Source organism: Chlamydotis macqueenii, chromosome Z, assembly GCF_036417535.1.
Source record: "Chlamydotis macqueenii isolate bChlMac1 chromosome Z, bChlMac1.mat, whole genome shotgun sequence".
Classification (NCBI taxonomy): domain Eukaryota; kingdom Metazoa; phylum Chordata; class Aves; order Otidiformes; family Otididae; genus Chlamydotis; species Chlamydotis macqueenii.
In genome coordinates, this window is record NC_141593.1 from 39,046,180 (window position 1) to 39,069,551 (window position 23,372).

The 23,372-nt window shown below is 38.4% G+C and overlaps 1 protein-coding gene across 1 annotated transcript in view; it reads right to left on the reverse strand.

The window, feature by feature from the left end:
• Positions 1-16,779, reverse strand: part of PRUNE2 (prune homolog 2 with BCH domain) — a 107,461-nt gene extending 90,682 nt beyond the window's left edge. The window contains exons 1-7 of the mRNA XM_086771346.1: positions 16,608-16,779; positions 16,221-16,253; positions 14,687-14,726; positions 11,518-11,617; positions 10,866-11,068; positions 9,390-9,553; positions 505-657 (exon numbers count right to left, since the gene is read on the reverse strand). Of these exons, the coding sequence (XP_086627472.1) occupies positions 505-657; positions 9,390-9,553; positions 10,866-11,068; positions 11,518-11,617; positions 14,687-14,726; positions 16,221-16,253; positions 16,608-16,779 (865 nt within the window). The remainder of the gene's footprint in view (positions 1-504; positions 658-9,389; positions 9,554-10,865; positions 11,069-11,517; positions 11,618-14,686; positions 14,727-16,220; positions 16,254-16,607) is intronic.
• Positions 16,780-23,372: the final 6,593 nt, after the last annotated feature.

A 23,372-nucleotide genomic window follows, 5' to 3' on the forward strand; every position in this document is an offset into this window, starting at 1 on the left:
AGCTTAGCAGCATAACATCCAAAATGTGTTTGCATAAGTTATTTTTAAGAGGGAGCCAAATACCAACTTAAGCCCAATATATGAATTCTCTCATTACTGTTCCTGTACAGACTCCAGCTACCACATTCAATTGATAAGACTGGCTAATGTTCACACATTTATTATATTTATATTACATACTTTACCTACACATATTCTTGACTAGCATACTACTTGTAAAAACATACACTTGTAAAAGCAGTACATGAAATAAATTAATGTTTACTTTATCTGTAAAAGCAATAAAATATTATTTAGGAGTTCAGTAGTTCCTCAACAAAAATCACAATTCCATGATTCAGAATGTAAGCCACTTAATTTAAAATTTAATATAATTACATGTAACTGTAAACGAAGACAGCATCCTGCAACTATTTTCACCACACACAATGAGCTGAGATATTCTGATACAGTTACATAATTAAATTTGTATAAGGTCTGAAAAATGGAATCAAGTTGCGCTACCTTGTGGGTTAAACTGAGTCTCCTGGAGAACAGAGATAATGTCCTCTCGTGGGGGAAGATCTGGAAACTTTTCCTCTAGGATGGACAGTACTTTCTCCTGCTGCTCTGTAATTCTGTCAGCCTCCAAAGACATGCACTTGAAGAGAATGCTTCCTGAAACATCAAAAGACAAAAATCAATGCCTCCTGTACACAGCAAAGAGGTACTACAGAAACAAGAATGCTTACTGTATCACCATCCAAGCCCTTTCCTTCTTGGAGGTTGTTTCCACTGACGAGTTCACTGAATTAGATACTGAATGCTTTTCACGTAGAAAATTCCTCCTAACATGAAGGCAGTTTCTAAAATCAGAACTGGGTAGCTCATCAGTGCCCATGCCACAGCTGACTGGCTGGTCCCAGCACCGCCACAGTGTGCAGCATGCTTCTGTACGTCCAACACAGCTCTGTGGCATGGCCACTAGTGAGCAGTGGGTCACCAGGGCGTGCTTCTCTCTCTAAGCATTAGACCAAGTGTTGGTATGCTTGGGAACAGTAAAGCCACATCGCCAACCTTCCTTCTATAGACGTATCAACGAACAGCTACAATGGATATAAGGAAGAAATTCTTTACTATGAAGGTGGCAAGACACTGGACCAGGTTTCCCAGAGGAGTTGTGGATGCCCCATCCCGGGAAGTGTTCAAGGCCAAGTTGGATAGGGCTTTGAGGGACCTGGTCTAGTGAAAGATGTCCCTGCACATGGCAGGTGGGTTGGACTAGATGATCTTTGAAGTCACTGGTCATTCTGGTGTAAATGGCTCCACCAAATTCCTCATCAATGAACATACCAACAAAGCACAGCACATTCAGCCAAACAAAATGATGCATTCAATTTTAGCATTTAAGAGAAACATAATCCAATAAATAACTTCACCATAATTGGTATGCTCTTATAACAAAAGAGGTAAGTTTGATGTCTTTTTGGACAACTATGGGCTGCACATATTCCATCCTGGATGTGAAACGTTGCTGACGGTTCAAGGTTTAAAGTCACCCTTTCATTCCCTGGAGACTGGGATCCCATTTATTAATATACCCAAAGATAACCTTCACTTCCAATTACTCACATTAAATTAAGGATAATAAAGTCTTATTCTTCATTACTGAAATTATTTATTGCTCTACTGTGCACAGGGATTTCAAACAAGTATGTGATTGCATTGCATCATCCTAGGTCAATGAGCAAATCAGTACAATAGTATAAGATAGTTATTGTAAGTCAAAATGTTTAGGCTTTAGATACAGAAGCGAGAGAGGAAAAGAAAAAACTTCAACAGAGCCATTCTCAATTTCACTAGATGGGCTAGGACCCAAGTATCTAGTAAGCATCCATTTTTCTCCTATGCCATCATCACATAAGATAACCAAAAGCAGTTCTTCAAAGTCCATAAAGCACTTACAACATTAAAAAATGTTGCCATGCTAAGTACACACCTCCTTATTAGACAAATCCTGTGTGAATTAAATACTAAGTAATGTTCAACGAGCCAAAAGCTGTTTTTCTGGAAATTCACATACATTAAAATCCATTCTGTGTTTCTGTAATAGATACTTTAACTGCAGATATTCTTTCAATTCTCAGCGTTCTTTTCTTTATGTCAGTCTTATCATCACCTTAAGAAAATGCTCCTGCCCTATTTCACAGAATCGTAGTATGGTTTGGGTTGGAAGGGACCTTCAAATGTCATCTAGTCCAACCCCCCTGCAAGGAGCAGGGACATCCCCAACTAGATCAGGTTGCTCAGAGCCCCATCCAACCTGGCCTTGAATGTTTCCAGGGATGGGGCATCCACCACCTCTCTGGGCAATCTGTGCCAGTGTTCCATCACCCTCATTATAAAAAATTTCTTCCTTGTATCAGGTCTGAATTTGCCTCCTTCTGGTTTAAAACCATTACCCCTCATCCTATCACAACAGCTCCTGCTAAAGAGTTTATTTGATTGTATTAAAAATTTTGAAGAAATACAAACTGCATGAAAATCACGTATACTGACCCAGACTGGTATTTGTAAATTTAGGTACACAAAACACGGCTCCACAGCAAGCAGATTTCAGATGACTACAGGTATATAACTGATATATAAAGCACTCAAGATATCTATATATATTAGCAAGGCTTATTTGCAGTCCCTTTTATATGCAGCAAGTTTCTCAATCGGCAGCCCCCAAAAGGATTCATCTAACAATATCCCTTCATTGCTCCCACCACTAACCAGGTAACAGTGCCTGTGCTACATATTGTTGTGCATACCTTAGGTAGGGCAGGGAGCAGAAAGAGATGGCCCACAGCACACTCCCAGTCAGCACATTGCTGCACCTGGATAAACAGCAGCTCAGGGACCAGGTCAAATGAATTATTTTAGCAAAAGCACTCTTCTGCTTTTTCAGCACCCTTTTTTTCTTCCTCCAGGAGCAAACAGGGAAATTGCTCAAGCATACACAATGGAAACGGAGACTCCAGCAGAAAGTACTGGACCTACTATGCACGCTCAAGTTCATCACAGACCAAGTGCAAGGTCCTGCACAAGGGTTGGGGCAACCTCAAGCACAAATACAGGCTGGGTAGAGAATAGACTGAGAGCAGCCCTGAGGAGAAGGACTTGGGAATGATGGTGAACGAGAAGCTCAACATGAGCAGGCAATGTGTTCTTGCAGCCCAGAAAGCCAACCGCATCGTGGGCTGCATCACAGGAAGCTTGGCCAGCAGGGCAAGGGAGGTGATTCTCCCCCTCTACTCAGCTCTAGTGAGACCCCAGCTGGAGTACTGCATCCAGCTCTGGAGCCCCCAACATAAGAAGGATGTGGACCTGTTGGAGCGAGTCCAGAGGAGGGCCACAAAAATGACGAGAGGGCTTCTCCTATAAGGACAGGCTGAGAGAGTTGGGGCTGTTCAGCCTGGAGAAGAGAAGGCTCCAGGGACACCTTATAGCAGCCTTCCAGTACCTAAAGGGGGCCTACAGGAAAGACCGGGAGAAACTTCAGCAAGGCCTGTTGTGAAAGGATGAGGAGCAATGGTTTTAAACTAGAAGGAGGCAGATTCAGACGTGATATGAGGAAGAAATTTTTTATAAGGAGGGTGGTGGAACACTGGCACAGGTTGCCCAGAGAGGTGGTAGATGCCCTGTCCCTGGAAAAACTCAATGCCAAGTTGGATGGGGCTCTGAGCAACCTGATCTGGTTGGAGATGTCTCTGGTCCTTGCAGAGGGGTTGGACTAGATGACCTTTAAAGGTCCCTTCCAACCCAAACCATTCTATGATTCCATACAAGTACCTACTGGAAGAAGACTGTAGCATATCCCAAACAGCCTCCCAGCAGCACTAGGATGAGCTAAGCAGTCTGTCAATCTGCATACGTCCTCAAATATACAATGTGTCTAATTTTTACTACAACTGTGTGTACTTAGAGGTGGACAGCATTTAGGGAAGACCAAGAAGATAAAATCTTAACACAAACATACTGGATAATGCAGTAACAAGCGATGTGAGTTACATATGCAATTAAGCTCATTGGTTTTGAAGTAGCATAATGTGAGCTTTATCATCTGCCTAATTATACAGAAATAACTACTATTGTAGTAGGTTCGGTGTCAGGTCAGCAACTTCTGAATCATTTTACCTCCGTATACCACAAATCATTCCAGCCTAGTCAGAGGATTGATTGTGAACTGAGCAATAACTACACCACAGTTTTTATCCAGTCAGCCCTGGATTTCAACTAAGCTGTACGACAAATGCAGAACTATGTCCTTCCTAAAATAGAATAATAAAAGCTCAACCACACAGAAACAGTCAAAGGAAGACAGTTTCTGAGCCTCAGCATTTGAAGTATTTTTTCCTGTTTCTCACAGAAACAATTCCCAAACTATTACAATGAAATGAAATATATTATTTAAGTAAGCTTTTTTTCTGTGTCAGTATTTCAAACAGGTAATGTTCCCAACCAACACACATAGTTTCTACTGTAAAGTTCAGGGCTGGGCCACCAAATTAAACTGACTATATCCAGCCTCGATGTAGCCCAGCCCTTCTAGAGCGAAGCAAAAGGGTACCGGGAGGCAAGAAACGAAAGGAGTCAAACAAAGAAAAGAGTCTCACATTTCTCCAACTGCAAGAAATAGGAAAACTGGTAGCAGAAAGCTGTGGTTGCATCAAGGCAGGTCCTAGCAGCCACAGCATCTGGCTGTGATTTTAGCAAGTGCCTGAACTACAGCAGCTATTCAGCAACAAAAATCATCACAAGTATCTGCTGCTAAAACAATATATTAATTTCTGTCACACCAAAGCAGTTCTACTGTAGTGTTGCAGCAGCACTGATCATGCCAATAAAACTAGGTTAATTCTCTTATACACATAGATTGGTGGGAGAAAACTTTTACATTATTTATCTATTACCCAGTCAAAAACAATGGAAAGAGTGCCTGGGATGTGCTATGGTAGCCTACCATCCTTTCCCACAGGTACCAGTCTGCATTTGTCTCTTGCTTTCACATGTGTGATAAATTGTCGGTTTCTTCAACAGTAAGGCCGTCTTGAATTTGGTCTTACCTTGGCAGCACACAGACATTACTGTAAAGTCGTAAAATCAGAACGTGTGTAGACATACACTGTACTGCAGCATTTAACGGGAAGCCTTTGCCTTTCACTGCTCAGTTCATCTCAGGGTCAAGCTCTTTGCACATTTTCATCAGGGATGACATTTTCAAAGAGCAAAGCAAACTCAGATATTTTGGGATTTATCACTTAATACAAGAATGAAATGCAGCCAGCCTGAAATAATGTCTCATCGTTGCAGACATCTTAGAAGGGTTTGTAAAAGGTTATTTTTCCTACTGCCACAGCAATACTGTAGTGCTTGCAATTGCTAACTTTTCTACTAGGATGAAAGCAAGAAAAGGATCCTTCTCAAATTAATAGGGTGTCAGCAAGACCTAAGATCAACATTCATTCTTCCTTCACTCTTTAATGCTGTGCTCATCAGCAGGAAAGGCAGGCAGACATCTTCTCTCCCAGGCATCCTCAGCATCCCTGTGAGGGTTAAGGTTCCAGGTAGTTTAGAAAAACAGTTCACTCAGGGTACTTTGGCTTGGCCAAAGGTCAGTAGTCCATTTAGTCATGTGCTCTCTTGTAAGTACCTGCTATAAAAGAGATACATGGGCTCAGAAATCTCCTGCAGATTTTACTGAGTGCTGGTGCAACTCCCCCAGGGTTTCTGAAAGCATAATGGAGGCTGCTCTGCCTGCTGACAAGCACAGAAAAAAAAAATATATATAATAGGTAATACAAGATTCAATATTATTTCTTGTGTACATCACACTACATTACGGATATTTTTTTCCTAAGGAGAGGTCACTAGAAAATGGGCTAGGACTCTTAAAAACAATGATGTGCATTTTATTCTTTTTCACAAAGCAGTTTGGAAGTGGAGCACTAGTTTTGCCAAAAGCAATTGCTGTGCATTAATATTAAACATGATCTAATGAAGGCAGAAGTCGTTTTGGGAAAACATTAAGAACAGCACAAGCATCTCCTGAATTATAAGTTTATGGCTGAGAGAAACAGTACAATGAAAATATAGGCATTTCTCCTGTCAAGGTTCTGTTCCATGACCTGGAAAGATAAAGGACAGAGAAAAGGGGAAAACCAACAGTCCCTCATGGAAAGTATACTTCAGCACTCCTCACTCCCCTCCAGAAAACCATAAACCAAAACTGTAAAACAGACCCAAGTGAGCAGTTTTCATTGTAATTAACAGGAAAGCCACAAAGCTGGAATAAAATGTAAGTTCGGGGAAGAAGGCGAGGAGAGAAGCATTGTCTGGAAGAAAACTGTTTCTACAGATACAAAGAAAACTGTTAGTCCAAATACGTGCAGTGTTTGGTGCTGTTCAAAATGCTCCTTTCTTTCTGGCATATACATTAGGGATGAATCAACTAGGGAGCATGTGAATCATCTGATCGATGTACAAGACAGAATAAAAAAAAAAAAAAGATTGGCATCCTTCCCAAAGTCCTTAAAAGGGCATTTCTTAACATTTGTCTGGGTGGTGAGAATAACAAACTAATCTTCTCTACTGAAAGTCAGACTGCCCCAACAGGGCACGAAAAGACCTCAAATATGCAGCTCATAACTAGCAAAACCAGATTCAAATTAAAAAAAAAAAAAGAAAAACAAAAAAAAACCTGCTGATGCCCTTGCCGTAAATATGTTTCTGTTTACATGTTGCAGTCTGCACCTCGTGGCATGCTTCAAGGCCTTATACAAATAAACATAAGGAGGCATTTTTGAGAGTGCACTGACCCACAGTACCTGACAGTGAGTGCCTGGAATCACATCCTTGCCAGCTGGCTGCAAGAGAAAATGTAATGATTCAGCAGTTTAATGGATCCTGAGTTTGGCAACGGTTCCCTTGTAAACATCCCTGGGGAAATAAAATAATACAGGCCCAGGACTCTGGCAGGTTCTATAATTGTTTGCGTCTGGCACAAGTCCAGGGACAGCACAAGCTCCAACTTAAGGCAAATATGGCTGTGCAACACTCCGACTCTCCAAGCGGGCTCTAGTCAAAGCCCAAGCGTAAAACTAACTTATAGCCTGTCTGACAGGGAGACAAAGATACCAGAACAGCATTCAGCTCAAAAAAAAAGACCTTAAATATTAAACTGCCTCAATCAATAACATTAAGTTTTTCAAGAAAAGTCTTTTCTCTTGACTTTTTTTTTTTTAAACACAGAAGAGCAGGTGACATTTGTTCAAAGTTGAAATATGGCAGGTTCTAAACATCTGCCTTTGTTATTAAAATAAAAAAAAAATTGCTAATAGACTGTGCGAAAAATAAGTTTGAAAAATAGGTAACAAACGAGGCTGTCACAGCCACTACATGATAATTATTAAAACATGAGATATTTGTATTATCTTACAAGTCTGCTAGTAAAATACTCACCGTAAAGCCAGAAGATGAAAAAAGAGTTCCTAGCTCAGCGACTCAGATGTCAGAATCTCTCAGCCGGTTTACGAAAATAAAACCCTAACTCTTAGCACTTTGACTTTAATTTTGATGTTCTGTTCTGAACTTCCCTCGAAACAGTACGCAGACTGACACTGGAAGTAACATAACAAAGCAGGAAAAACCCAGTAGGACCCTTTCACTGGCTGTACAACCCCCGAGTGCCACCAGAGAGAATGGCCATTTATACCTTGCAATTTTTTTTATTATTATCAAAACAAGTAACAGGATTTACTGACTTCTCTGAACTTGCAATGGATGGTTCTTAAGTACTGAAAACTTTTCCATTTCAAGAGAACCACAAGAGGACTCACTGTATTGCTTAACCTTCTATATGTACAAACTACGTTGCTGGGAGAAGTGGAAAAGCACCAAGTCACAAGTGCAGAGCTGTGTTTTGTTGTTTAGATTTTGTCCATCACTCCTCATACCATGCGAGAGAAGGTACGCAGGACTTCTAAATCCACTAAGTTCTTCAAGTATGTGCTACCGAACATAATAATTAAAATGAAGTTACTAATTATTAAAAAAAATTTTGCTACTATCTCCCTCAAAACTAGAAGTGCTATCTCTAATGCAAACACTTTCAGTGGTTCTCTAATAAAAATACTTTATTTTAACTTGGATACAGACTAGAGTCAAGACATGTAGACACTTACAACCATGTATAATATTTGAACATGTTCTTGTTCATCATTCAGAGCACTGCCTCCTGACTCTTTCCACCACCAAACAGGTATCCTGAGAGATCCCTAAAAGTCTTTTTTGGCTCTGCCTCCAAAATAAATTATTATGCATGGTCATCTGCCTAGATTCCTGGGCAGCTACTCAACAGAAAATTGGAGCTTACAAAAATATTTCATGGCAGATTTGCTAGAGCTTGGAAAGATATTAAAAGAGCTGTGTTACTGTTAATGCTTCTTCCATGGAAACATTAAAAAAAAATACCTTTTGTAATTTCTCAGAACATGCTCATTACATATCACAGTGACGAGTACAATGACAAGCCAAGACTCCAGTAGCTTCTGAAATCTAAGTATAGGCCAGTTTTCATAATCCTCATTAAGCATGTCCACATTAATTTCTTAAAAGGGCATTTAACAGTTGCACATCTATTAAAACCTAAAACTTTTAAAACTCATTAAACATTATTGAAATTCAGTAAATAACTTAAAAGCAGCAATCAGTTCTTTTCAACCTAAGTTTTACTTCCAATTGAAGTAAAGTTCTGCTGCAGCAAATAAACTGAGGAAACTAATACAAAAGATGAACTATGAAGACAGAAATTAAAATACTTCTGACCGTTGAAGCCCCATCCTTTGTACTCTACCCGGCATACAATACACAAGAAAAGCAGAGCACAATGACGATTTGGTTGCAGCATTTTTTTAAACAGTTAAAGTTTTGCATCACGCCATTAGAACATCGTTCTGTAAGAAGGCACTGCCACTGGGAGAAGCTTTAACGTGTAAATATTCGATTCCAATCCATACTGCTGACACAGGCAGGCAGAGCCGAACTGGCGGCACTGCACAGCCCCTGGAATCGACGAACAGCGTAGCTTTCCCAGCTTCCCAGCTGGTGTGTCGACAGCTTCATTTAATATTCGTGTATAGTGATACAGCAAAGACCTCTCATGCCTATTTTTAAATGCACATTTTTAATATTCAACATAATGTTACTCTTTAACAAACTCTTTACTCCCTGCTTCTTTTATGAAGCTTCCTGTGGTCTTTAAAGGGATTGTTAACCAAAGAATGGATCACACTCTTTCTGCATGAGCAGATTCAGAAACACTCCATTAAACCTTTCAGTATTTAATATAAAGAGTAATCTCTCACCTCTGAGGAGATAAGCCAGTTGCTGAGTGATTAACTCTGGTGCCTCTTGAAGAATCTCTTTTACTACTAAAGAGGAAGAAGATGCTTGTAACTCCAGGCTGCCATCACATTGCTCATCTGGATTGATGACTTTGACAACAGCGGATTCCAAACTTTTATCCTCACTATCAAGCAAATTTAAAAATTATATATATTTTTCTTTCTAGCTGCTTAGAAAATTGACTAAAACAGTGCAAAAAAAAATTTACATTTCCAGACTATAACACTATTGTTACTGCTACTTGAAGTCTGCTATAAAGCCAAAGAATGTCACAATGAAGTCCTAAAACTCTAATTTTTTTAATTAAATGTTCACAGTGGTTTTATTACTTGATACATCACTAAGTACTAAGACTTAAATGTTTACACTTCCATTATAAAAATCTTTACAAATTAATAATTTGAAAAAAAATATTTCTACATGTACTGAAAATATAACTCTTCATATAGAGGAGATTTTGAATTTTCCCCATTGAATATTTTGGCAACTTAGAAAATACCTTTTTCTTGCATTTAGACACTTTATGTTTCTGCTTATAATAGTAGTAACAAAGCCAAACTATATTTAACAATATAAAACACTAATTATAATTCTTTAGAAGGAAGAAACAAAATAATAAACAAAAATCTTATGGATAATTTTTGCTTTGAAAAAGTGAATGATGTACTCAGCTGACTGCAGTTAAAGAATCAACAGCTATGAGATTTTTATTTTATTTTTTAATGCATATTTCATTTTACATTTTCCCTAGTTTTATTCTAACCTACAAGCGCCTCAGAGTAGGGTGGGGCCATAGTACAACAGGATGTTACTTATCTTAAATGAGCTGGAAGTAAACAGCATCCTTCACTCTGGGCAAAACAAGCAGACCATTATAAAGAGGCTTCCTATAGAAGATTCACCATGGGCTGGTAAATATTCCCTCTCAAGGATGCGCATATGGACTATGGTCTTCCACAGAGCAACTCTGAGCCTCTGGCACCAGGGACACTTTGAGAAAAATGCTGTAGTCTCTAAGGATTGCAATTGCAATAATCTAACAGCAACGGTACTGGACATCTCCAAATGAATGGCAGAGTCTTAATGCCTTAGTGAAAGCTAACTGAGAAGCAGGAAAAAAAAAATCTAATATCTTATTTACTGATCATAGGAAACTTCCAAACTATTTAAACCAAATTAAAATATCTAATCTAAGCTGTGTGAAAATATAAGGTGCTTTAAAAAGGGAGTTTCGTTAAGAGTGATGGAAAGGTGGCTGTTTATTTGTTACATTTATTGGATATAATGGGGGATAAAATCTATTTTAGCTTCCTCTTTTTTTTTTTGCTTTGCGTTAGCATAGCAATACCAATATTAACACAGAAAAAATGTAAAATACAATTTGTAAAACTGCTCAAACCTACATAAGCCATCTTGTTGTACATACAATGCAATACCTTGTCAGCATGTTGCTGTTTACAAGTGTTAAAGACAATTTCCCTTCAGCATTCAGCTGGTGCAAATTGATTTCATCGCGGAAGATATGGAATGACTCCGGGATATTCAGCTCCTCCAATATAAATCTTGTCTCTGTGAAGTAGCTAAAATCTCTTCGTGCTATGTTCAACACGGGTAAGCAAAGAACGTCAGGAGGACTGACCTGAAACGTAGGTGTGCATTTGTGAGTTGCATAAAATAAGACCTGTTTTTTATTAGGAAGATAAGAGCAATTAGAAACAGTCTGAATTTTCTGTTTGATTTTTTCCCCCTTTTACTTCATTTTTCGAAAAACATATTTCACTTTTTTTCCCTTGTACTTCTGTCTCTGTTTGCCTCCTACAGAATCACTGGGAAACTAGGAAGGAGAAAGAATGATGCACATGGCTGATGTTTTGCTGCTACTGAATAAGCCATCTAATACCCACTCATTAATTTTTGTAGGGAAAGAAATGTAGACTGTTTCTATTTAAAAACCTCACCTCTTATTATAACAAAATCATTGTCCAGAAGTACGCTTCTACAGTATGTTCTAATTGACTTAACAGTAAGATGTCTGTAACAACCTGGAACAAATGAGCTAAGACCATTTGGTCCATTTTTTTCCATTACCTTGTCTAGAAAGTAGGCATAGGCCAGAGTAGAAATGAGCGAATCCAAATCACAGGATTTATTCCCAAGAACAACATGGACTTTCTCCAGGCGCTTGCTCCTGTTCTGTAACACATTAGAAAACAATTGCAGTGAGTGACAATGACAAAAAAAAAAATAAAGCCCAATCACCAAGACAAATATCAGATACTGTCCTTAGTTGTAATGCTTTTCGCCACAGGCTGAAGAAACGCACTTACTGTGGCATCAGATGTTTCCTTGGCTTCACAGCTCCCAAGAAAGCAAAAAAAAGTTTGGTTTTATAAGAGACCTCTGTTTAGGATCCAAATGAGATCTAACCTGACAGAAGCTCCTTTAACAGCCAAGTAACAGATAAGCAGCTTCACATACATCCAGAAAAGGCTTTTGAAAACACCTCACCAATCTAGTACGAAAAGCAGTCCCAAAGAGCATGGAAATACACACAGCAAGCTATACATAGCAAGCTGTAATTTTAATTTTCCCTTTCTTCTTTGCTGAGCTGAAATTAGTAACTAGACAAAGTAAAAGACTTTCACCCTGACTCTTCAGAAGCTGAAGACGCCTAGTGAAGCACTGAAGACTTTCAGTTGCTCTCACTTGCAAAGGGAATTGTGTCTGTTCTCCATTTAATAAAATCAGGAGCCTTCCAAACATGAGGAAAAGAAACGACAGACCAACTGTGTGAAAGCAGAATACTCCAAGAAAGCATCTACCTTCTTCAAAATCGCACACATAAAATGTAAGTTGATGTTTTTCTCTAACAACCTAAAATGTCACTCTTAATTATTACTAGAAAGCACAAGAAGATTTTTGCTATTGTTTTCCTAAATCAAATCCTTTATTTTCTGAACAAATATTCTTATCTATGTAAGTAATCTCTTCTCCCAAAGACAAGTTGAATTGGATGATCCTTAGGGGTCCCTTCCAACTTGAGATATTCTATGATTCTATGACACATTTCCAGAAAACAGCATAAATTTGATACAGATAGAAACAGACCAGGCTTGCAGACAATCTGCAGCAGCCACAGTTAGAAGTCCCATTCTAGTATTTGCATTCACATAGTATGTGCTGTCCCATTAGTTAACAGGAAGATGAGAACCACTGGGCTAAGCAGCAACTCCCCTCAGCACACACAGATCCCATTCCAAAAAAAACCAGATCAGGAGCTATGGCTTGAGAGCTGCCACATGCAAAACTGACCAGCCAGGGACGTCTACAGGGAAGTGCATAAACAGGCATGTGCTATCCCTAACACCGCTCAGTACATTACTACTGAATTATTTACCTTCCTGTTCCCTGGCGATAATCACTACAATAATTCAGTGACATAAAAGATCACATTTGCATAACCTATTCACGTGGACAGCATTTTTTACTCTAAGCATCTTTATTATTTGAATTGAGTACTTATCTGATGCCAGAATCACAGATGATGTATTTATATTTTAACAGCTTACTTGAGACAGCTAGGTAGCATCTCCCCCATGCTATTTTAACACAGGAAACTTTCATGTACCAACAAAACAGGTACTTTATCAAAAGCTTAGTGATGACCAGTGTTATACACTTGAGAGCAGGCTAAATACTGTTTAAAATTAACTCTCCATCTGATTTGCAGCATCTTAGAAGCTGCAGAACTCAGTACTTTCAGTATGACATCACTTCCATGGATAAAACAAATCATGAGATACTCCTTCAGGAACAACCAGGTCTTGTAGTCTATAACCACAACGTTGCCTACTACAACTTTTAAAGCAATCAAAAGCTAGCAAGAAGAAGGGTACTGATAGATCTAATGTTAAAAGGAATAACCGAATAAACTGTTACAAAACTAGTTTCATATTGATTAAAATTATATTTTAAGATCATGGAACCCTCAAAACAACCTTTGTGTTCATCTTCCACGGCTTAAATTGAAACTCATGCATAATAATATAAACAGCACTGCACAAAACAAGCTTTCCCTGTAACATGCTGCCTTTTTTTTTGTATATTTAGAACAAAAGTATGCTATCCCTCCCAATTGTCAGATCAGATAATGGTTTTCAAAGAGCATATAAAAGAATTTGCATTCTCTAGCTCAAGTGACATCTTCAGCTCTGACAGACTTATGCAGAAAGTTTCCTCTGTTAAGGTGGTACCACCTCTTCTGAGGCTTGAGGAACAGTCTTCTCAGCTTCTACGGCTCCTCATGGTTCAGAAACCAACATGAAATCAGCATGAGCTACTGTCAGTTGTTGTGACTTGATTTCTTATCTGTTTTTTTTCAGGAGATCAAGGCACAAAGCAGAGCTTCCACTGACAATCATCACATGCTGTTTTAAAGATCAGTGATATATTTTTTTCACTTTTCCTGATCTCTGCTCTTCTACGCATAATTTTAATCTCCTTTCCTTGCAGGTCCAAGACACATGATTTCACCAGCATTTCCTCTCCCCATGTGTCGCTCTCTGAATGGCTTTTTAGTATCTTGCTACTACTTATTTATAATAACCACCCAAAAAGTATACCCTCCAAAAAAACAATCCTGAAGTGTGCCCTCCCAGGGCCGTCCAAGCTTACTGTTTATCTTGCAGATCTGAGATGCTTCCTCTTCCATCATCATACAACTTGTTTACATAGTCTGCTGTTTGCCAATCAGCCAGCTAGGACAAAAGCAGGGACATGGATGTGAGGCTTCCTCTTCCAGGTCTTTCCAAAGACCGCAGCAGAGAAGCCAAGAAGCCCACAATCAGGAAGAAGCAGCTTTAGATCCATAAACTCTGTGAGACTTGGCTGCAGTAGGGACTAAAATGTGATTAACTCATTAACTCCTGCAGCAACCCCAGCTAAGTCTGAGAGGAATCATGAATCCTCAAGATCTCTAAGAATTAAAAAATTTAAGAGGTTGATGATGAAACTGGAACTCATAAATTAAACTATATCGGAGACCACTGATCTCTCTTAGGGCTAATGGGTTTTGTTTAGCTGGATTAAAGGTAAATTGTAAAATGCATAAACACTGATGTCTGGGATAAAATGAATTAGAGAAATGATGTGTCATTCTTAGATGGCATCAGTCAGGATAACTCAATTAACATCAGACCTGCACAGATCAACATTCACTTATCATGCTCAAAAAAGAGATTTATAAACATTAAGCTACTTCTGCAATCTAGAAAGAGATCTCTTCTGATACTCTGATAATCATGGTGAAGAAACTCTCTCCTATCTGCCCAGTTTTGTTACCTTTAATCACATAAAAGCATTAGTATGGCAACTGCATCCTTATGCAACTGCAGTAAAAAATACCTTTTATTGGTTCTTACCTGCATCAAGCAGCTGATTCACTGAAACATACTGCCTATACTAGCAATCAGGTTTGCAAAAACTTTGGCCAGGACATATTAGTAGAGTGATTGATCAAATTGCAATATCCCAGCCAAAAATTACATTGTCTCTTCTTCTTTTCTTCTGTTAATATAGAAGCTGAAATGATCTTGCAAGATAAGAAATCTTGAAGGTTGTTTCTATTATAAACAAGAACCCATACAAAATGCTTACACATACACTCAGCCACACATGGCTTAGCTTTCTGAGCCACAATTTTACTTTTGCCTCATATCTCACTGGATCTTCTGTCCTCCAACTGCAATGAAATCACTGGATTTTGCTGCATAGGATGGGACAGTCCTTGTCAAGGACAGTAATCCTTTGAAGGAAGGAGCTATATGACTCAACAGAAGCATATTAATAAAGAAGAAGCTGCAGAGTCACATAATAATACAGTGTCAGATAACACACTGAAAGCTTTTCTAGCCTTGAGGCTGAGGCACTAACAAGAGAGCATGGCTGCACAGAAATACTTAGCTTTCCTGGAGATGGACGGGGAAAAAGCCTAACTACCTGGACCAAGGACAAGATAGTAATAAATACTCCAACTGAGATTTTAAGTCATTTACTTACATGCGAGAGGATTTTTGTACCTACTTGGTAGCTTTGGAATTGTACCTCCAACTCAGAGGTACAATTTACTGAGTAGTCATTTTGGAGTACATCCTGCATTTGCCTTATAGTATAGGGCATCATTATACTTTTGTCGTCCTGAGGGCTTTTAAGTTGATTATCCTTCTCCCTTGTCAAAGAAATGGCTTCAAGCCAAGGCAAAGTTAATTTAATATTTCATGCAAAGTTCAAGTTAGTTTAATATTTCATAAGTCTTCACAAGACTTTATACTGGCCTGGAAAAAAAGATGGTCTCAGACTAGATATAAGGAAGATATTTTTTACAGTGAGGGTGGTGGAACACTGGAACAGGTTGCCCAGAGAGGTGGTGAATTCCCCATCCCTGGAAACATTCAAGGCCAGTTTGGATGAGGCTCTGAGCAACCTGATCTGGTTGAAGATGTCCCTGCTCCTTGCAGGGGAGTTGGACTAGATGGCCTTTAAAGGTCCCTTCCAATCCAAACTATTACACAAGTCTATTATGCTATCCTGATAAGTCTTTATTTTCTCTTGGTTTTGAGGACAGAAGAAAAATTGTATTTCTCTGCCCTTGCAGTATCACATTTATCATGTACAGTATATAATATATATTGTAGTTCACTGTAGTACATGAACTATGGTAACATGGTGGATGCTTCCCTAAGGAACATAATTGAATAGAGAGTATTTCAAATGTGCCATATTTTAATAATTACCTGCTGGATCTATATTGTTCAATGTTGCTTTACCTAAGGATCACAAAAAAAAAGCTTTTACAGCAAACATCAATCCCATTAGCAGAACAAAATATAACAAAACAAAAGGGCAATTTGCTAAATCCACACCATCTGCTTTTGTATGGGAGACAAAGCCTTACAAAATAGATAAAAAAAGTGGAAGGGTCATAAAAATTCAATGCTGCCCTCAGAAATGGTTGGATAGGCGTAAAGTATCACTTGATATTTTGTGCTGAATAAGATCTGATGACAAAAAATTACAACTAGTCTGTAATAAAGACTAGGAAAAGGTCTTCGCACCTTAGTTGTCATGCATATAGAACTTACGCAGGGCCTAACAGATACACATATTTTACCTGACCTTACCTGCACTCCTCTCTCTGACGGTGACTGCACTTCCCCCGGGAAGCTGAACATCACCATATTGAACAAGCATTATTGGTCTTCTGAAGCAATATTCAAGAGTCAAGAGCTCGCTAATGAGAGTTGTACTTAAAAATGCAGTTTCCCAAAATCCCACTGTTCCATAGAAGCACATTGATCCTTCAAAACTTAAAATGAAAACGAGGCAGGTTGACTACCTGAAATGCCAGCCAGGCAAGGAAGTCTTGTCCCTAGATTATTCCTGGAATTCCCACAAGACAGGAGCTCTCTTTTCCAGTCACTTCTAATCAAGAGTTGGCAAAGTCATCTGTTGCTGCTGAGAATTCAATTCACTGTTTCTGCACTACCAACAGGCTCTGAAAGAATCCCTACCAACCACAAACATCTACTCTCTTTTCATTTTTAATTAATTTTACAGAATACAACTGCATGCAAGTCTGCTCTGCTTGTTCTTGAAATACCCTCTCTCTAACTTACCACATACATTTTCACATTGTGCAAAATAAAAATGAACAGTGGTCTCTACATGTAATTTTCATTTGAGAAAGAATAATTGGAGTAATCAAATAACGCAGAGATGCCATTTAAATACCAAAAGTATATGGTATTTCAAAATGGTTTTCAAAATGGGTCATACATGGGCTATACATACATGCCCACTTTCACATACATTTTGGAAGTATGACTTCGGCACCATGTGTTTTTATTCCAATTTTGCCGTCACATCAAGATAAAACTCCTGTTAAGTCAGACATATGTTAAATACGCTTTGTCTTAGGAAATTAAAGAAACTTAAGTTTTTACGATAAAAGAGTAACAAGGTGAGGAGGAGAAAAACTTATTTAAATTATCTTAGACTCAATAAAGACATCAGATTGTCCTTCCTGCCAAGACAAAACAGGACATACTCTCCTATGGCTGAAAAGGGAAAATGTTCCCAGCAGAATGATTATTTAAGCTTGAATCAGCAGTACTTCAACAGCCTGTCAATAGGATTCTCTAACCTAAAAGTTACTCAAGTAAAAATCAAAGTTCTCTTCTGCCTTTTATGCTGCATTAACTCATTTGTTGTTCACATTAATGTGCCCTACGCAGGATTAGTGCTCTCACCTAACAGCTGAGTATCAGCAATATAGAAATTCACCACTGCAGAAAAACAATTTATATTCCTATTCCAGGTTATCTTTCATGTGTAAAGTCAGTCACGGCACGTCTTTGAATTTTGAGCTCAAGTTACAAAATTCTTCTTCCCTCTCCTTCCCCACTTGCCACTTAACATGCAAAGGTGAGACTAGGATGTCTATCAGTTTTCAGGACTTGACAGTATTCATCTCCTTTAGGAATTGCTTGGCTTACTACAGGATCAAGGTGTCCCTTGAGATATTAAAACTGAATGAGTTAAAAGTAGTGAGCACGTTTACCTGAGGAGCAGAGTAATTTTGTCAGCTCTGTGGTGTGTCAGGAGGTGACTGGTACCAATAATCCCCTACATCATACACTGCAGAAGCTGAATTAATTGTAGAGAGTAAGGAAAATTGTACTGGAGAAAAAAGATGATTTTTTTTTTCTAGTTAAGGCAAACAAATTCAACTTAAATAACGCAGTTCATTTACATGCCTCTGTCACAGATTTAACATCTGACCTCAGAGCACTGAAGAAGCTTAGCTTCTCCAGAATGGTGGAAGCGACTTTGCAACTGAGAATAAATTTACCAAGAGTTAGGAGGCACTTGAACACTGTGCTGTGCAGGAGCCTTTGGAGCTGAGCTTCGTGCTTGTTACGTCAGTGTCGCCTTTAGGTGATACGCACCAAGTTGAACAGGAGACCATACCCTGACACTACCCAGCAGCACAGCAGAAGTGCCACCATCAGTGTTCCTATAATGAGACCGATTTAATATGGACAATATATAAGCAGGTTTTACTCTGTTCTTTCCTTTTTTTTTTCATTTTATCATCTTACCATCTCAACATTCTTTCTACATTTTTAATTTTCTGTAGATAATATTTATGACTATATTGCACTCAAATACAAACATTACACATAGCTACATTTTCACACTTCCATTTTGTTTCAGGTCTTCCGTGTAAACTTCTGTCCCCTCTTCATCATGAAAACTATATTTTAAGTGTTTCAAGACAAACACGTAGGCCACACTAACAACAAATTCATCGACACCATCTTCCCATCAGTGACTTATCTTAACCTGTATTACACACCTTCAGTTGAGAGAGAAAACCACAGCTGGAAGAGATGATCGGGAGGCGAAAGTCACTTTCAATTTTGTCTTTCTTGCTCAACAGGTTTTTTTCCACATATCATTCTAAAACGTCTTTGGCTTTGTACCCACTCTCTGGTAAGACTGCCTCAGAAAATATTCTGCAAACACCATTCCCCAATTGAATTTTACAAAAAAAAAAAAAAAACCTTTCTTACTATTTGCAGTTTCTTTTTCCATGAGGGATTTCTACTACTCTTACATGTTTAAGTCCAGGTGTCTTTGTGTGAGAGAGATGTTGGGCTGATTTGCTGCAGAAGCCAAGCACAGATTAAAAATTTCTGTGCAGCACTGTGCTTGTTAATGAAATTACAGTGCACTAAGAAATGTACACTCAGAATGAAACGGTCACTTGATTTCACAAAAACTATTTTTTAATTTGGAATGTTATGAGACTAGAAACATATGCTCCATTATGGAAGCCAATGCATAATCACGTTCTTGTACTACTTCCAACATTCTTAAGCTTTTCACTGTTATGTCTAGTCAGTAATAAACTTAGAACTTGTCCTACTTTCATGTCCAATATTCTTTTTTACATGGATGACACTAAACCAGTAGAAATTTGGAAGTAATTTATTTAGTAAGTTAGGCTGGCTTCAGCCTAGGGACAGAAGGAATATAGTACCTCCTGAATCCATACACAAAGGATGTAATCCACTCATCAGAAATCTCCATGTATGGAGTGATCCTCTTTTTCTGATCATTTGGGCTGTGTCTGAGTCTCCAGTCTGCTCATGGCATCTAAAGAGGTCATTAACGCAATGACTCACTGAGAACTTCTTGGAGCAGTCTGCAACCACCTTAGTCAGTTTGTTTCAGCAAGAAATCCAATTCAGCTGTTCTCCACCATGACACACCCTCCCCACCAGCACAGTCAAAAAGGCACAACCCAACACCCATGTCAATATTGTTGGACTCAGACCTTCACACATGCTGAGAGCACTGAGATCGTCTCAAGCAATTGTCTTCTCTTTTGGATTGGCCATCTTCTGCTAGAGCAGAATCAATGTGAAAATGTGGAGCTGACATCTCCAAAGTCAGATACATGAGATTTAAAGGCTGACTCTACATTCCATTTCATCAGCTAATGCCAGTGCATTTCTTCAGAAGTCGATAATCTTCATCGTATCATGTATTTTGTCTTTTCTGCATTCCACATTCGTAGGCACATTCCTCTTTTTGTGATGGCAAGCAGCCTCCACAGACCTTTCCAAATTGCTCTTAGGTGATGAAGTATGTTTCAGCATAAACATGACCCAAAACCTTTTCTGAATCAGACTTCTCTGTCTATCCTTGAAGCACTAAGAAGGCATTCAAATATATTTCCTTGATACCATTTGGCTCACTGCAGATTTTTGCTGTGTTTTAAGCACACTATTGACTGCATTAAATAACCTCATAATCACATTTAAAGGCTTAGTGATCTAGTGCCACCAATGTACTAAAATATATGAAAACAAATGCAGTCAGCATTTTCCATACCATATGCTTGTAAATGTTATTCTGCAGGGAACCAATTAAAACCATGGAAAATTTGGAACACAGACATACGGAACAAAACAAAGCAACTTATCTTGTCACCATGGTGCTTGCTCAGTGCATCGATTAGGGAATGGTGATATTATAGGACAAACAAACGCCACTTTAATTAAAGTGTGCTGAAAGGCAATGTACAGTGGCAATCTAAAACATTCATTTTTTTCTGTGATGATGTTAGTTTTCCTTCTAATGAAATAGAACAGGTGAAACACACTCCTGTAAAAACAAAAAATCCACAAATATTTCTATTTGAAGAAATGCAGTACTAGTCCTATGTTATTGAAAAATCTCCTCTGTTAACATTCAATGAGAAAAGAGTGCGAAACTGAAATGGAGTTTTTGTGTTTCAAGAAAAACATTTAAAATACTGCTAAGGATAAGGTTTTCAGGAAAAAAAAAAGTTTGAGCAAGGACTTATTTCTTAAATATCTTTCTATGAAAATGTAATGCACCAGGGAAAACAGGGAATCTAATTATTCTATTCATCCAGCACAACTGACAATGGAAAAATAGTAAATGAACTGGAAGAAATAACAATCACTTTGAAAAATATACTCCAGAGGAAGCAAAAAGGTATCAGGAGGTGGAATCAGTATTACCCCCTATGCTTGGGGCAAGCTAGGAAAGATCTTTAGGAGGGAATAAATTCAAATCTGCATTTCCCATCCCTTCTTGCACTTCAGAGTTCAGCACTGCAACAGTTAAAGTCCCACAGAGACCACGATGCCCATCACAAACATTTGCCAAAAAAGCAAGAACTTAGAGGCTACATATTTTGGGTAAGACTCCTGCCTTATTACTCTTGTACAGTGCAAAGGACACCTTGAACTCACATACAGACGATGATATGGCAAATGATATTTACGGTGATGATTATTATTGTCCCTCTGAATTACAGCTCCATTTCACATTATTTTGTCTTGACATAGAACAAATGTGTACCTCAGCCATGTTTTAAATTTAATGCACTAGGAAAATTGGTACAGAAAAAAAAGGAAGAAATTATGTTAATTCTGCTGGTCATCACAGTAATGTTCCACCACAACCAAGATCTGTCAAGAACCACAATACAATAAACACATCTTTCTCTTATAGAGCTATAGCCACATTATCACCGTAGCTACCAAAAGAACTCCACCTTGAACAGGTGAGAGCTTCTGTAATGGTAAATAGCCTGCTAATTGCACAGACAGACTTTATCTGGCACAGTAGCTCAATTTCATCTCATAAAAGAGATGTTATACAGAGAACCACCATAGAAACACAGAGTATCTAGTGTAAAGATTACCTTCACAGTGAGCATGTCCACTACTGCTTTAAAAGTATGCAAAATAATAGAAAAAAAAAGAATTTAAAGTGTAATTACAGAGTAAATTGAAGCACTGTCTATATTATAAAGCTATAAAACAATTTTTTTAGAGATATGTTATGCCATTCATTTCTGTTAAAAAACTTGGAAAGCATTAATAGAATATGAGAATAAGGAATGCCCCTAAAAGAGATTTTTTTTTTCTTAAAGGTTTGGCTCACTTTCATTCATTTTGATTAAGGTTTTCACAACCTATTATTTCAAATTTTATTAAGACTGAGGAAACAGTACATATAAATTGACAAATTAACATATGAAGAGACACTAACGACTGATTAAGTAAGACATCCTCTTAAATTATAGTTTTGCTGAATCCTCTCAGTTAACACCAAAATGGGCAATTCATCATCCCTGGCAAATTTGCTGCCATAGCTAATTCAAAAGACAACAAGTATTTTAGAAAAGAAAGTACGGTAATGACAAACAAAGTAAACTACATTAATATTTCGACTGTAATGTTTAATTCAAAATTTCCATACAGATAAACAGTATCTTCTAGTTTTGTATTTAACATACTATTATGTATTTTCAATCTACGGAAAACACTGACAGCTGCATCCTCCCACACACAAGGAATTGCTTGATTTTGCTCAACTGTCAGGCTCTGGGTTTTCAATTGAAGAGCACTCTGTTAGGAAAAGCAGCAGCCACTGATTTCTGCGTCTGCTCTAGCTAATAACAAAGGGTCCAAAGGTAAGGAGAGATATGCAAGCCAGCAAAGAGCAATCTGCTTCCTCTCAAGCTAGTACCTTACTTTCACCAAATCACACAGCTCTTAAACTTGATCAAAGTGATTCTGAAGGTTAAAAAAATCCAAAAGCACAACATCCCTTCTAGGTCACTTCTTGCACAGAGAGAAGTCCTTAAATCTCTGGGGGTGAGGGGGAAGGAAAAAAAACAAACAACAAGAAAAAAACAAACCCCCAAAAAACCAACAAGAAAAAAACACAAAAAAAAACCCCAAAGCTAAGTACATAGAAAGGACTTATGTAAGCCAAAATATCTGATGCGTAAGACTGATCATAGCAGCCAGACCTCCACTTTTCTACTGGTAAAGTCTGAGGACACTGGCAGGGCATTAAGAATTTGCCTGTAACTAAGCCCTGCCTCGGTGACGAGCAACACAACATACTCCAGCACACGGATCTTTAGTATGTGCCAACAAGACAATTCCTGTATTTCCAGCTATGAGAATGCTGCAACACGTGCACAACAATTCCTCTCTAGTCACAAGGTGTTCAAAGTGTTAAAACAAGGGATTCCTCACCCTTGGAGATACTGACAAGCACCCAGTTAAACACTTGTCAGGACAGGAACAGTGGTAATGGTAGAAACCGGTGATGATTTCACAGTTTTGCAGCGTAAGGTCACTCCCTGCTCTCAATCTGACATTTCTTTAGCTTATTACTTCTGCTTAGTTAATTGCACAAATCTCAGCAGATCAGAGGACCACTACCCAGCTTTGTATGGAATATAAGCATTTTGCACTGCAAGAATGAGAGGAATAACTATGTGTGGCTTTCTTTCCCTTATACGGGAAGCATGTGCTGTCTTTGCA